Consider the following 16,565-nt stretch of genomic DNA (forward strand, 5'->3'; position numbering starts at 1 on the left):
GGTTTCTCCTGCCTCCATTTCTCACAGTGGTAGGAGACGCTCTTTGAGCTCCTTGAAAGAATGGCAGTCTAATGTGAGGGTTGGCTTATGATGGCATGATTTATTCATCCTACAGTTCTTACTGGGTTTTCACCTACTTGAAGAGTAAGTTATGTGAAATTTTCCCAAAGTGTATTAGTGTGCTGGAGGTGAGACCTCAATCTTCTTGTTCATTTCCTCCCTGACCCTTAGAAAGTTCAGCCAACAGCAGCCATTGGGACAGCTGCGAGCTCGTATAGTATGTTAGGGAACATGTTTTTCTTGATTGCAGTCTGATCAGTACTTAACGAAGAAGGTAAAGGTTCCCCGATCCTCTGACCTTTTGTAAGCTAATGCTGCTTTCTGTGCTTTGCATCCCAGAAGAACTTGTACATGTTAGTTCTGTAGCCCCTGTCATGCTCAGGAAAATACACACTTAGTGCTTTCAGACCGATGGAATTCCATCCTCCTTTCAAAGCTGTTTAATTGAAAATTCTCTGTATTTGTTGAGGACTTCCTACTTTACAACAATCAGAGCAGACAGAGTTTACAAGCAGCATACCGGCTTGGACTAGTTACACTACTTCCTAAAGGTATCCTTACCTCACCTCTGTGAGGATAAGGATACCTCGGCCAGGGGAATCCAACACCTTGAATTGGCCCCCAGGATCACATGGCTGAACTACTCCCTCCTGGGGTCTCGGGCCCAGACTCCCCAAGACTGGGGCCGAGACCCACTGCCTTAGCCCTCCCATCTGTCACCCCCTCAGCCTGCCCCATCGCCTAGAACAGTAGTGCCATGGTAAAGAAAAACAGTGCAGTGTGTACTTAGTTGATGTCATATGAACAAAGTACGTGAAATCAACTGCCGAGAAAGCAGTGAAGGTGAGGGTGAGGCCTGAGGAGACTCTCTCAGGCCCTAAGGAGACCCAGCAAGAAGAAAGCCCTACGCAGGAACTCTGTGTAAGGATGCCCGTGCTTAATGTGGCATCTCTCTTTAGATGGGACACACAAGCTCCATTGAGGGAAATAAAAGCGTCAATTAGAGTTAAGTGCCTTGCGGGATGATTTTTCTGAGATCCTTAAGATTGGAAGGGAACAACTTGATGGGTGGGTAATAAGAGATTAATGAGTAGTTAGGCTGCATGAGCTCGCTAAGGCCACAGGGAGCACATTTTATTCATTTCTATACCACTGTCTGACACGTAGTAGGAGCTCAGTCATTCTTGGAGCCATGAATAAGGGTGAGAAATGAGAGGGAGGAACGAAGGAAAGAAGTCCCTAGCGCAGTACCTGACACATAGTAGGTCCTCAAGACATGTGTGTTGCATGTATGCACCTAGCACATAATAAGAGCTAATAATAGAACACTGACCTGAAGTGTGTGCAGGTGAAAGAAAGCGAGCAGGTAACAGGAGGGATTCATAGCCCCTCCAGAGGCCTGGTCTGTTTTGGAGTCTGCACTTTGAGGAGCTGTTCCGCCCTATTCGGCGATGTACTCTTAGCCCAGAGATTGAGCAGGTCCTCCCTCCCCGACCCCACCTCCTTCCCGCCCCGGTGCATTACAGAAAGGCTGGAAACAAATTGACAGAAACCTGGAGGAGAGTAACTCAAGTGATTTAGGAGAATGGAAGGACTGGCTTATGGGGCCAGATTAAAGGAGCTAAATATGTATAGCCTGCCTAAGTGACAACTAAATGGGGCATTTGATAAGTCTATAAATACTTGGAAGATGTAAATGCCAAGGAGGAAAGGGGATTACTTAGCCTGGCACAATGGAGTATTGGCATAATGGGATAATATTAAGAAAGGGAAAATGAAGGTTGAACATCAATAAAAAGCTTCCTGACAAAGAGAACCATTCCTGACAGGGGACACTATTAAGTGATGTGCTGTGGGCCAAGGGAAGTAATGGCGGTGCCGTTTCTCAGGGTGCTGGCAACGAGCCGGCAGGGCAGGAGCCGAGATTCATCCTGACCACGCACAGGAGCCAAGCTGGTCGCCTGTCCGCGACTTCCCAGTCCTAGAACAGGAAAAAGGCTGCATCTTCTCAGGAGACATCCGATGGCCCGGGCTTCCTAAGGGCTCTCACCCTCTGGGGAAGTTCGCCCTCCCACATCGGTGCCAGAAAGATCCACTCAACCACTGGCACCCCATTCCTGCAGGTTCAAGTCCATGCTCTCCAGCACACCTGACCAGCCCCTTCACCAGGTCTGCCCTTGTCTATGTCGTCAGCCAGCACCACCCCCACATCCCCTCTCCAGTCCCCCAGAACTGCCCAGCATCCCCCAAACACTTCTCCAGCCCGTCTTCCTACCTGACTCCTACCTGTCAAACTTTGCATCTTCTCTCCAGCGGATTGACATGTCACCTGTGAAGCCTCCGCCACCTGCCCCTCACCCCTAGGCAGTTTGTCCGCCTCCTCTGGCCTCCGCGCCTCCTCTGCAGGCTTCTGATTGTGGCACTGGCTGTACTGCACTGTCATTGTTTGTCTTCTGTGTCTCCTCCCGCTCTGGCCTGTGAGCCCTGTGAGGGCTGTGGCTGTGCCTTGGGTGTCTGTGTTTCCCCAGGCTCTGACACCGAGCGGGGCACGCAGTAGGTGGTCAGTAAAGGTCTGAGGAAACCAAGGAATGCGCTTCGGTTCCCAGCACTTTCCATTGCTGGCATTCCGTAGGATCCGTGTGTCATTATGAGTATGTGGTATCTTTGAATTATCCGCCCGGTCTCTTGGCCGGTACTATCTGTGCCATTTAGACAACTGTGAATAAAAACCCTCAAATCTGAAAGGCATCATGCTGTCCTCTGTGGTTTCAATGTAAACTCTAGTCTTTAATGGAAAATGCACCTGAGAGCCCCGTGCGTTTTCCATAACACTGCTTTTTCCTCCCCATACAAAATCGTCTTGCACTTGATAACATAATCCTGCACTGTTGGTTATAAGGATTTTTAGGTCCATCTAACCAAATCCCTTCACGAGATGAGGGAGTGTGGTGCCAGAAGAGGGACAGGGTAGCTTTGGACCTCCCGCTGTGGGATCAGATATGCATTATGAAGGACAGTGTTCATTGCACTCTGCTTCGACGACCACGTGCGATGGCCTGGTGCCGTTAGCCGGAGGTGGTTCTGTTGTGAAATGTGATATTCACCGGGAAATGTTGTGATGACTGTCCAGCCAAGAGGTATGCTGTGGCCCGCTCCCTTCCTTGGTTCTGAAGGGCCTCAGTTAGAAGCTACTTTATCACGGGATATCTAATACCCACGTGTGCTGGTAGTCAGCCCTGTCGTGCACGTATGAGTATATGGACGTGGTTGGGGTTCATTTCACTGTGCCTTATCCCCCGAGTTCATTGGTAGACTCGCTGTGCTAGACACTGCTCCCCTGCTGGGGTAGCCTCGCTTCCAGCCCCTTCGCTCCATTGACTTGCAGTCTTGAATTTGAGGCCATGTTCTTAAAGCTCAGAATTTCTCTGCAGTTCCAGTATCAGGTTCCGTTTCTTGGAAAGACTTCACTGGGAAGGAAATGGGGTCTGAGATCAAGAATCCTGACCATTTCCCTCTGTCTCTGCTCCCACAGCCTGGCTCCGGCCCATCATCATTTCTCCGCTGGGTTTCTGCAGCAGGATCTAAGCCTGGTGTCTTGCCCCCATCTATACCCATCACTGCCATTCTCCAGTCCCCGTCGGGTATTGTTCTAAGTCACACACCTCATCATCATTCAGAAACCCTTTGAAGGCTCCCACTTACGTGTTGGCCCAAGCTCCCTTCTGCATTTAGCTTGACCCCAGCCCTTTATAACGTGGTCTCAGCCTTCTCCTCACCCTCAGCTCTACTCCTTCCCACTCAGAGGGAGGTCTCTCTCCAAAGCTTCCTGTATCGGGGCTAATTGCTCCTCACCCTTGCCACGTCCTGTCTCCCGTGCCATTTCTCACTTTATTTCCTCTTCCTCATGTAGCCTTCTTCCCCAGTGATGCTTTGTGCATCTGCTAAGGTTCCATTTAACTACCACTGTCCTATAAAGATAGGCTGGTCTTTTTCAACAGAATCATAGTACGTGTGCCCTTGTTAGTCTCGCTTGAGTTTGCACACCTGTTTGCTAATTTGGGGACCCCCCCCCAGAGGCTAGTATAGGCCATTAGAGGTTCTGGAACCTGACTGCATGGCAGTCATTCAGGCAGTGCCATGAACTAGAAATAATAGTGTCACTTGAATAAAAATTAGAGGAATATGACCTTGAGTTGAGAGCTATTCCTCTCCACACAGATTTTCCCAACATTCCTACCCAGAGAAATGTAGATGCTGTTTTTGATGTTGGCAAGAGAAGAGTGAGAAAGGGTTTCCCAAATAGCGCGAGGTGGTAAGCCCTGCAGCCTGCCCGTGCCCCAGGTTGTCTGGTTTTAGTTTAATGCAGCAAGCTGCTTTATGAGATCTGCAGCCACTTGAAATATGATTTACTACTCGTAAAAAGTTTCAAATGGATAGTGAAGATTCAGGAATGAGACGCACAGTGTAGTGTAGTCAATTTTGTTGCTGTTGCTCTCCAGTACATCTCTGCCATTGAAATGAATTATTTATTATAATTTATTTCAACCGTGGAAAATAAAACTGTTTTCATTGTGATGTGCGCTGTTACATTCAGAATAGACACATACACGCAGTACTCTCAATTAATTAATCCTGAAGTTTCATGCCAACTTTATCTTCTTTCTTATAAGCTAGGAGACTGGCAGGTAATTCTTTCCCCAATAAACTGTGATTCAAATAAATGTTTTGAGAACTAGGGGTAATGTTGGTAATGGAGAAAATTGAAACAACAGCAAAATGAGTTGGGTATTGCCTTAGATTTTACAAGGGATGGAAGAAGAGTTTTTAAATATCCTAGGCCATTTATCACTGGGAGAAAAAGCATCCCTTACCTTTCTGCAAGGAGGAGGTGGAAGAGGAGGGGCTTTGAGTTCAGATGTGGAGCCTGCGGTGTGAATATACGGCCAAGGCCCCACGTCCCTTTATTGGGAAGAAGGTTGTTTGTTTGTTTGCAAAGATAGCACTGGGCAGAGGCCAAGTAGGCAGGACGCCCACGTGATCTTTCCGAGAGTCACCCATAATTGATTGCAATCTTGTTTGTCTAAAAAAGAGGCTCACCTCATCTTGCATTTCATTTGATTTTTTTTTTCCTTTAAAGTGTCATATACTTGCTTCTATTATGAGGCTACAAAGACACATAAGAACGTAAGAATGTGCTTAATATGTACAGACATTAAAAGACTGAGGGTAACTTAGATGGCGAGGCCTTGTTAATCCGGGCAGGGAAATTTATACGCTTACTTGTCCATTACTTTCATTTTTCATAATATTCCACGAATGCCACATCGGTAACAGATGAAGAGAACAATTGATTCCTTCTCCCTAAAGATGACTAGTATCTAATTTGAGGAGGGTCACATTCCGTATCTGCTGCGCGAGGGGTCTCAGGAACAGCCCTCGGTAGTGAGGGCAACTCCCTGGCTTCCACAACCAAGAATCTGGAAGCTGTGCCTCCTTCCTCCGCGTTCCGATTCTCCCACATCCTGGATCCTCACCCAGGACCCGGGGCTCTGGAGAAATTACTGCGGAGATGGGTAGACGGTTTCTCTGCTTTTTCAGATCTGGTGGCACCACCCCGGCCATCCTGTTGTTGTTTTTTGTGTTTGTTTTGTTGTTCTCGTTGTGAGAACCAGCTTCCCCTTCCTCTCTCACTGGCCTTAGGGCCGGTTCCACGTGCCGAAGGGCCCTCGAGGCTCAGAAGCAATGCTCACGTGTTTGGTGTGTTTATTATTGCCTGTTCCTCAAAATATCACCAACTCATTAGGTCAAAATCAAGGACAATCTAGTTTGGCCAGAGCTACAGATCATTTTGTATCCTACCCTTCTTCCCAGGAGGGCCCCCCATCTAACCGATGAAGGCCCCCCACTCTGCAGACGTGCTCTTGGGCACAGCCCTCATCTTTGCCTTCCTCCTCACCCCACCCCCATCTAGATGTGGGCACAGGGACACTCTGCCTTTGGTCGCTCACCTTTTCTTCGGTCTGTCCTGCCTTTGTCTGAACCAAAGCCTCCTTCTCAGGCCCTCTTTCACCACCATCTGGACCAGACAGCTTGCTCTAGCCCCATTCGCATTTCCCATTTCCCTGATCGGCAGGCAGCAGTGTTGCAGTATAACTAAAATGTCACGCAACCCTGAACAAAGGTGGGGAAAGAGAGGGAGAGCCGGAGTTCCCTAAGTGTCATGCGCAATTGATCCCTGTAGGATCAGCGTTGTCTTCACTTCAGGGTCAGTTTTGTCTTTCTGAGACAGATGGGGCGCAAGAGGGAAGAGTTTGAATGTTTTTCACCTGTTTCTTAGAACTTTGTGAAATGTTTTTTAGTTATACTATTCAATATGCTTAAGGGACATGAACAATGAAAAGTGTTCACTTTATAGGGAGTATTTTACCTCAAAGGAAATTAGCTTAATTTCCTAATGTTGTCGATGACGTTCATTTAAATTGCTGTGTACATGGTCCTTTTCGTAGGAGGAAAACCACTATTTTTAGGAAAATGTTCAATGGGCCATTTTTCAGAGACAATCAGCTCTTTATGTCTACTGCTGTTCATCTTGAGAGTCTGCAAACGTGTTCACCAAACTGGTAGAAGCTTTAGGGAGGAGGCAAGACGGCCTGCTGCAGACTCTCCAGGAACCACCACCCTGGCCTCTCCTCACAGGGAGGGGCGGCGGCAGGGTGACTGAGCAGGGACATGCACGTGGGCAGCCTGTCGGGGACACCCACGGCGGGGGCCAGGATGAGTCGTGCCCGGAAACAATCCCATCCTCTCAGCCGCCGGTCGTCCAGAAGGAGCCCGACGCCGCCTCAAGCCACCGCTGGTGGTCTTGGTCCTCACTCTCGGACAGCCTAAGGGCGGCGGAAGGCGGGTGGCGTGAGGGCGTGGGCACACATCCTGGTTCCGCTTCACATCTTGGTGGCGATGGCTGTGCCTCCTTGAGCAGTTACTCTCAGGACCTCGGACCCTGAGCCTGTGAAATGGCAGTGAATCCGCTTTCAGGTGCAGCTGAGGGTAGAGGCAGTGGATGCACGTGCCTGAGGCTCCCCCTCCCTAAGTGTAGCTTTGTGGCTGGGCAGGGAGAAGAGCCAGCGGGCGCAGCTTACTCGTAGGTGGAAGTCCTGTCAGAAAAGCTGGTGCCTCGGCCTCGGGCCTTTGTAACCCAACAGCCTCCACAAGGGCTCTTCCTGGAAGCTGCTGGTAGAGCGACGATAGTAGCTCTCAGGCTCTACAGAACAAGTCTGATCCTTGGACATGCACAGTGTGTGACTTTACATATTTACCCCTTTCACGTTTTAGCCATTGAGTTAGCCCGAACTCCTGTTTTCTCTACAGGCCCCTTTCAGCTCTTCAGCTCTTCACACGTGAGTTCTTGATATTTCACTCATTCTTTCCCGCTTCTTCATGTATCCATTTATGGATTCATTCTTTCATTCGGTAGCTCTTTCCTCAGCCTCTGATGTGCGCCTACATGCCATGCTAGGCACTGGGAATGCAGAGAAAGGTGCCCCGTGGCCCCAGCACCCCACAGGTCTGCACACTAGGCTCCCTCCCCCACCCACTGCGGTCGTCACCCTGTACTCAAGCCACTTCTCTGCAGCCATCCTGCTCTACCCAACTTGCACCCACGGAGCCTCCACTTCCTTGCAAAGAGGATATAGCCACCCTCTAGCATAAAAGCGTCCAGCACACACCACATCTTTGCTTATTCGGGGTCAGCGGGAGCTAGAACAGGAAGCTTCTGAAGTGACAGCTTGTAGTTAGTGCCTTCTGCAGGGACAGTGCGACCCAGCGTGTGTGGGTCGGAAAGTCCACTTTGCTTCGTGCTTGTGCGTCCTAGCCCATTTTAGGGTGGGAGCACGGGACAGGCTGGACAGTGAACAAAGGTACACATAACACATTGCTTTGTTTGCTTTTCCAGGTCAGATATTTGTAGAGCAGCTGTGTGTTTCATGCGGAAGATTACAAGTTTTCAGAGGAACAGAAACACTGTCATTCAAAATCCATACCAACACACATGCCAGACCAAATAGGGATGCTTTGGGGACAGTCTCCCAAACTGAGAGCAAAGGAACACTCGTAACTCTTGAGGCCTGTGGGAGAGTCAGTCCTCACAGCTGCCCTTCAGAGTAGGGTCATCATCCCCCATTTTCTATGTAAGCAAATAAAGAGAAGTGAACAGCTCAGAGAAGTGAACAGCCTACCCAGGCTCCCAAGTTACGTATGTGGCAGGGCCAGGTTTGGCCTCAGCTCTGACTGGCTCCAAAGCCTGCCCCTGTCACACCACATTGGTTTCACTTCGTTGCGAGAAATTTCCTACAAACTCATGCCAAAGCCTGTGGGAAGGAAGAAGGAGAATGGGGACGTGCCTGAGGCAGTGTGGAGTGTGGTTTTTCTAAGTGAGACCCAGCCATGTGACTCCCCTTTCCAAGTGGTCCCTTCCCTAGTTGGGCAGAATAGCTGCTTAGGATGATATGTGGATAATGTGTGTGTTTTTGGACATAGGCCCTGGAAACTGCCATCTGGGTTGGGCAAATTGGAAACGGCCATTCCATCCACCCCTGTTAACAGTATGCATGGGACGTGAGCGGAAGTTGGGGGAGTGGAGGCCCTTTCCCGCAGCATTCCTCATACTAAATGACATACTGATGGTGTTTGTGGCTCAGTGGGGCTGGGGTGGCCCGGTGCACCGTTGCTGAGGGCTCTCTTTTCAAGCTTCATTTGTTGGCGTCCTTCACCACAGAGAACCTCCACCAGAGGTTTCATATCCCCTGGAACAGGACTTGTACTTAGCATTTCACCCCACATTCTTTCATATGGGAGAGGGGGACTTCTCCAAACGAACTTGCCACATGTTTGAACTGTTTCCCCCATGCGCTCTAGGATTATTAGAAAAAAGAGCTCTGGAAATGAGCTGCCATGTCAATACCATTTGAGCAGATTTGCTCACTAATTTCCCTTTTTCCGGAAGAGTAAAAAAGAAAACAAAAATCATCCATTTTAGCCAACTTTATTTTTAGAAAAGTATTTTATTCAAACATCCCTTTACTTATTACGGACATAAATACATGCATTCAGACAAATGAATCCACGGGAGAACCGTATAAAGTAATTGGCACATCACTTTAGGATGCTTTGTCAGTTACTGGAGGAGTTTGCTACCTCTAACTTTAATCTTTTCCATTAAAATATCCATTCTGCCTTCACATTCTGAAGCCCATAATATTTTAGACTGTCTCCGTGGATCTGTTAGTTTTGCTTGTCAATTTAATTTGTGGCTCTATGACTTTGGGTGGCTTGTTAGATTGTATACAGAAACACATGATCTGCAGATGGTGTGCAACATGCTGAGCTGACGTGGCCGCTCCCCAGAGACTGGACACACAGTAAATATGCAAGTGGCGGATTTCATCTGCAAGCAGCCTCAGTGTTATGATGATGATGATATATGCAATGGCAGATGTCTACAGAACTACAAAGAAGCCCGTTGCTGTTGTTATTATACACCTTAAATGTTTATAGTACTTTTTACTCCTTGCAGCACTTTTTATATCCACCATCTCATTTGATTCTTGGAGCTTTCTTGTGCTGGATTATTATTTTCCTCTTTGTAGCTAATGAAATGGAGACACACAAAGAGCGATTCAGTAACTTGCTTGAGATCACAGGGTACAGGAATATGGCAGAGGAAGAAACCCGTGTCACCAACGCCCCGTCAGCGCTGGGGTTTGAGGTTGTCTTTGCCCCATAATTGCCCTTTCCCCCCCTCCTCGAGGAAAGGCACTCTGAAGCTGTGGAAACGGAAGTGCTAGAGGTGGGAGGTGCAGAGTCCAAGAGGCAGAAATTGTATCATCAGCTCCGCGAGGAGGACGGCAGCTTGCGGCACCACCACTTGCCTGAAAATGCAGCAGCGTCATCTCTGGCCTCCCTCCGTTACTGTCACCTACACAGTGCGTGTCCTACCTGTCCCCAGAAGGATCTTTCTTAAGTGCGTATCTGAGCAGGTCTGTCTTGCTGCAAACCCACCACTGGCTCCCACTGCCCTCAGGATGAAGTCCAATACTTCAGCAGATTTCCAGCCTGGCCGTGGGGTCTTGCTGCTGGCTCACCTCTCTTCTCTCCAGACACACAGAGTTCCTGACCGCTGTTCATTCGCAGTCTCCTCCTCCACTGCTTTCTCTGCGTAGAATACACTTCTGAGGAACTCCTGAAACATTGCCTCCTCTGTGGAGTCTTCCCTGACTTCTTCTCGACGATCCAGGAGCTCCCTCCCTCCATGGCATGCCCACAGCTGGCCCACCAGCCCTGGTTCCTGCACTGTCTCTGCTGGGTGGTCCGTTCCAGGAAGCCTCTAGCTCCTCAAGGGCAGAGGCTGTAGTAGATGCCTGTGTTCTCTTCCCTCCCCTAGGTGTCTTGCAGACTTTGAACTTAGAGAATGGATGAGTGCGTACACATACGGAGAGAGGGAGGGAGGGAGGGAGGGAAGGGATAAGGGAGAGAGGAAAGGAGGGAGTCAGTCAATGAAGAACGAATGAGAAGCCTTTCACGGCCTGAGCCAGCAGGAAACAGAACGTTCCAAGGTTACATGGAATGTGTCCCACTCCTTCGTAACTTGACCTCTGGTGAAATAAGCGGCAGAAAAGAAGACAAGCTGGGCGTTGCCTGTGACGTGGCACAGAGGGAAGCCTGTCAGGGCTGAGAGGCAGGGCCTCATCTTGGCTGTGTAGTGTCTGACTTCTGCCCACCCAGAAGGTTCTCCCCAAAGTTTGTAGTGATAGAAACTCTTCCTTCGGGAGCTCAGAGCTTTGCCAAGAGTTCCTACAGGCACACTGTGGGCTCCCAGAGTCAAAGCCATTTGTCCAGGAAGAGCCCTCGTGGCTGTGGAGAAGATGTGGGGTAGACGCTGGGTACGTAAAAGGCCGGGACGGGGGGACAACTGAGCCAAGACATCAGCGCGTTTGTGTGATTGTCTTCTAGATGATGTCTGTCCTCATGAACACCATCGTCTTTGAAGACTGTCGGAACCAGTGGTCAGTATCCAGGCCCCTCCTGGGGCTCGTCCTGCTCAATGAGAAGGTGGGTGTGATGGTAGGGAGGTCTCCAGGAGGCAGTCATGGGAGGAGGGAGACGCGGTACAGCAGGCCAAGCTAGGAGGGACAGAGGAGCTGCTGAGCTGGAGCCGGGGCCTCGAGCACCCAGGGCCAAGGCCGTATTCCCCCAGAAGGCCCTTCCCCAAAGCCGCAGATCTTCCGTTAGGCAGAGGCCTCAAGACTAGCTCTTCTGACACCCAGTGCCCCCACACACTGGGCCACTAGGCGGGTGCTGTGATCAGCAGTGATGCAAGCTCACCCTCACGCCCTCCCCGTCCCAGAGGACTTCTGAGCAATAATCCTTTTTGCTCCTTCCTTGGCCTCCTTTGAAATCTGGGCGCCCTGCTGCCCTAGATGGTAGCAGCAGCCCCTCGGGGCCACACAGGGCCAGCACCCTTTGGCCAGGCACACAGGTCTGCAGTCCGTAAGTGCACGCGCCGCTCTGGGCTGCCTCCCAAGCTCTCCAGCTGCCTCGTGAAGCCACCTCTGTCTCCCCAGCAGTCAGTAGGAACAGTGCATTACTGCTCGGGAGAATGAATTGTCTATACAATAAGATAGTACTGGGGAAAAGGACAGTGAGATTAGAGGCAGCCGCATACATTAAAATTCAAACTGAAATCCCAGCCTTGGAAGGAAACTAATAGAAGAAGAAAATATATCAAAAAGAGAAGAGCTGTCTCATCATTCACCTGTGCTGAAGTATCCAATTTTAGCCACATTCAATAGCACTGCCATTCATCTTCCCTCGGTGTTATTGTGATTTAAATCCAAGCTCTATAAAAGAGAGCAGTTCTTTTAAAATGATTGAGAGGGAATAAGGGCAAATTCAGTGTTTAGAAAAAGCTTATGACATCACAATATTATACTTTACTGATGGAGGCAATATTTCATGGTTTGGGATGAAAAACTAATAATTTTCTATTTGGTGTGAGTCACTGCATCATTATAAAAGGGAAAAATAAGTAGTTTTGTGCATTCCCAGTCTTGTTCAGGAAGACATTGAGGTTTAAGTCTAATGCCTCTGATATATAGTATTTAAGTGTTAGTCTGACTACATATTAATTATGTGTGTTTTTGATGTGAGCTGTTTTAATGTATGATGGAAATTAAATATCATGCTGTTCGGGTTTGGAAGGATAAACACATGACTGGCAAAATGTTGTCTTTGTGCTGAAATTAGGCTCTTTCCAAAGATTAGAAGCTGTGTTTAGCCTACAAGCTTGTGTCTGTATGAAAGCCCACAGACCCAGCAGCCAAGGGGCTCGCGGTTCTTTGTGACCGGGAATGACAAACATTTTCCTTAGTGCCAGGAAGTTCTCCCAGAACGAAGCAAAGCCCTCTCGTGCCCACCTCAGCACAGCAGACCCATCCCAGCCCCTGAGGACTGGGATTTGGAACAAAGCCTGGAGTCGTGCGAGGGGTATTCACAAAGCCATGAAGGTGGCGGGGCCCTGGGTGTGTTCAGTCAAGCTCTCCCCTCCGTCTGGGAGGGCCCGCCGCGTTCAGCCTTTCTGGGGTTAGTGGAGACGGGAGTCAGGAAGCCCTCCATGTGTTTGGTCCCACCAAGGAGGCAAGAGCTCAGCCAGCCTACATTATTCAGTGACGATAGACAATTACAGGAAGAGACGTCTGTTAGAAAGTTTAATCCAGTTTCTACCTAGGAATGCCTACACTGCTTCAGTTTTCTCTAAAGGCTTATAGTTCACAGTGGACCCGGACCAAAGCTCCTGTGAGAGATAGGAGCCCTGAGCAGATGGGACCTGGTCTAGCACCTCCCCCGGGGCGTTCTTCAGGCCCAGGTTCAGAGTCAGAGCTCTGATGCTCCTTCTGTCTCCCAACAGTATTTCGATGAACTGAGGGCCAGTCTGATAAACAGCCAGCCTCTCCCCAAGCAGGAGGTCCTGGCCCAGTGCTTCAGGAACCTGATGGAAGGAGTGGAGCAGAATCTGTCCATCAAGAACAGAGACAGGTGAGCAGTGCCCAGGAAGCCAAGCATCTCTGAGGGAGGGGGACCTACCAGGTTCGTGGAAAATAACTGGATGGTGCTTAACACAGCTCACGTATGGCTGTGGCTTTTCTGTTAGGCCTTGTAATCCGAGACTCAGTTGAGTCCGCTCCAGTAAACGTGACTGGGTATTGGATTTCTTCCAATGCTGGCGCTATATACCGGTAGGGACGCAGAGGTGAATGAAATGCAGCCTTTGCCCTTAAGCAGTTTATAATCCAACAGGAGAGAGATGAAAGATAACTAAGTGAAAAGGTCAAAGAAAGAAAGCGTAGACCTGCTACGAAGGACAAGGAGAGGCTTCCTGGTACTGGAAGAAGCGTGGGATTTGAGGTCAGATGGACTCCAACCTAAATTTTATCCCTGCCCTTTATAAGCTGCATGGCAGTGAGTAAGGCAGTCAACTTCTCTGATCCTCAGTTTTCTCACCAGTAAAACGGAGATGATGATAATTGGTTGTGATATTTCAATGGCAGAATGTAGTAAGGCATGGTATCTAGGACATATGACCCCCAGTAAATATTACTTCCTCTGCCTGACCTTTAAGAGTGACTGGTTTTACAAGAACAGAGACAGGTAAGTTGCCAGTCCTAAATACGAGGAATCTGAACTTACCAGCTATGCCTGAATTCCTTCCTACCTTCCTTCATTCATTCGGTGCACAAAATTTTACTGAGAATCTGCTGTGTGCCAGGCATTGGGGATACCAGTGGTGAGCTAATTGTTCAAGGCTTTTGCCCTCATGGAGCTTCTAGTGAAGGAGATAGACAATAATGAATGATGCAGAAAGAACAACTGCCTGTAACAACCTTTCTTAAAAGCAGTGGTGTCCAAATGCTGCACCATTTGAGTCATCCAGTAGCCTCAGGCTATTGTGGAGTCACCAGCCTCGGCTCTGCTAATACAAGGCCAAGTGGGATGGGCGCTGTGGACACGTTCCCTTGACTGCTTGTTCCATGGCACCATCCCCAATCAAGCAGAAAGGAGCAACCTGTGAAGCCAGCAGAAGAGACTTACTGAATGGGGCAATCCGAGGTGCCTCCAGGGGAAATTGCTTCACCTGAGCCTTGGGGATTCGACTGCCACCTGCTGAGCAGCGCTGTGAAATGGTGTCAGACAGGCCTCCTCGCTTACAGAGAGCGCTAGCCAGCAAGGACTAGGTGTTTTCCACCTGCCTCTTACCGGCATGGTCTCAGTTCACTCGATAAACTCTCATTTCCCACAATGCCATGAGGCAGTTTCTCATATTGGGCACACAGACGGGAGGTTAAGTATGTGTCCAAGGTCACCCAGCTAAGAAGAGGTGGAGCCAGGATTTGAAGCCAGGTGGTCTAACCGAGACTCCCTCTTTTGAACCACTAAGTTCAGTTTTCTTATCTGTAGAATGAGGATACTAATATCTACCTTTGGGAAGACTTGTGATGATTAAATGAATCCATGTGTAAACTCAAATCATTGCGCGGCACATAAGTTTCAGTTCTTTCCTTTATTTTCCTTACCATCTGTGTGTAGTTTGACTTTTAACAATTTTTAAATAGAATAACCACAAAACGCACCTCTCAAAATAGTCACAGTGTGTTTGGTGATAACCCTTGTTTCCTGAGAGGGCGCTGGTGACAACAGGAATGGTAGTGAAAGTGGACGGAAGGAGCCCAGCCGGATCTCGGGCCCTCTCCACGGTCCTGAACTCCACACCTCCTCATCCAGAGGTTCATACAGCCCCGGCCTTGCCACTGCCCTCAGCCCTTTCCTCCTCTTTCCACAGGTTCACCCAGAACCTATCCGTCTTCAGAAGGGACGTGGCAGAGGTCCTGCGCAGTGATGGCAGCACCGACCCATGCGGCCTGGACATGATGAGCTGACACGATCTCTCTGACCGTGTGCCGAGCAGCCTTTATCAAGAGACTCTTGTGGGTCTGGGTCGCAGGACAGTGATGTTGGCTAGCCCAGAGGAATCTATTTTTCAAAACAAACAACCACAAAAGCCCTACCTTTTTATAAGTCTGGCCTAATCATAAGAATTTGTAATAGTCACAAACAATGTAAATTCATTCTTTGCTCTGAAAAAGCAAAAGTGTTTTCAGTCTTTCTATAAACTATCATTATCTTTGTTCTTCTAATGCTCTGGAAGAGGGTAGAAACAATATGTAACCAAAGAACATAATAAACCAGGTTTGCGTCTAAGTGTGCACCAGTTAATGGTTCTGCAATCAAGGCTGAGGATTTGTTGGCGTTGCAGCCGTCAGCATGGATCCTGGATTGAGACAAATACCATTTGACCCTGTTTATTAGTAGTTTGTTAGGAGTCTGGAAGGAACAGCGCGGGGGCCTCTGAGCTGTGGGCACTGAGGACGAAGCAACCACAGGACTGCACACAGCCTCGTCTGCACCAGCGGCATCTGATAAAGTTGAGAGACAGTAACACAATTAAATGACTTACAAACAACGTTTGCTCTTCACTGGCATAAATCTGCAGTGGTTCCGTCTAGAAGAATTAAGCTGGGCAATTACTGCCTGCAGAGAGATCTCTTTAGGAGGAGCCGGGCAGCCCCAGCAGGACGCGCCCAGGCCTTCTGCCTCCATTCAGTTTTTACGAGAAGCTGAAGGTGTCGAAAATATATTCATTCAAAGCAGCTCTGTCTTCTTGGGCCATCCAAAATAGTTCCAGGGACTAAAGTGCAGATTTTCAGACGATGAGAACAGCTGATTTCCATCCCGCCACAGAACCTCTTAGTCACATAAGGGGATTGCAACTGAACCCACACCCAGGGCAGGAAGGAGGCCTTTAGTTTGTGAGGGACGCTAACGGGGCTATTCATTTTGAGATTGCCTCTATCGAATGGCTTTTGTATCTCACTGCTCTGTCTTTATGGTTCAGGCCTGTAATAAATACTGTGCCCTTTCTTTCTGATAAGCCATGAGACGTTGGCCTTCCTGTTGTCTATCCAGAGGCGCCTGCTAGAATCTCGTTTCTCAGACTAGGGTTTCTCGAAAGCTTTCTTGACAATGGAGTTTCGTAACAGGCTTGTCACCTAAAAGCAGAGTACCCAAGTTTATCTCAAAATGTTGGTCGTCCACGTGTGAACCCAGGAAATCAGGGAAAAGTGTGTTATAGATACGGTTACCTCTGGCAGTTCATGGATAAGTAAACCTTGGCTTTACACTGTATTTCATTAGCAGTGAAAAATATAAGTTTCCTTGAGAAGGCAAATTCTGAACCTTATAAAACAACAACTGTTTGGAGAAGTCTGACGAGAAGTTCTAGTTCTCAGGGGCTTATTACTGCACACTCATCGCTCACAAATGCTTCACAGAAGGCCTGTCCCAGTCTGGCACTGTTTTCTTTACAGAGGTCTAGGACCTAAAAGCACTGTGTT

General features: G+C 48.8%; 1 protein-coding gene across 5 annotated transcripts in view; it reads left to right on the forward strand.

The window, feature by feature from the left end:
- RANBP17 (RAN binding protein 17) overlaps nt 1–16,105 on the forward strand; it is a 255,244-nt gene extending 239,139 nt beyond the window's left edge. For all 5 annotated transcript variants that reach the window (XM_081035898.1, XM_081035899.1, XM_081035900.1 and 2 more), the window contains 3 exons: nt 11,071–11,169; nt 13,025–13,152; nt 14,954–16,105. In XM_081035898.1, the coding sequence (XP_080892024.1) occupies nt 11,071–11,169; nt 13,025–13,152; nt 14,954–15,050 (324 nt within the window). In that variant the 3' untranslated portion in view covers nt 15,051–16,105. The remainder of the gene's footprint in view (nt 1–11,070; nt 11,170–13,024; nt 13,153–14,953) is intronic.
- Nucleotides 16,106–16,565: the final 460 nt, after the last annotated feature.

This window comes from Rhinolophus hipposideros, assembly GCF_964194185.1.
Source record: "Rhinolophus hipposideros genome assembly, chromosome: 23".
NCBI lineage: Eukaryota > Metazoa > Chordata > Mammalia > Chiroptera > Rhinolophidae > Rhinolophus > Rhinolophus hipposideros.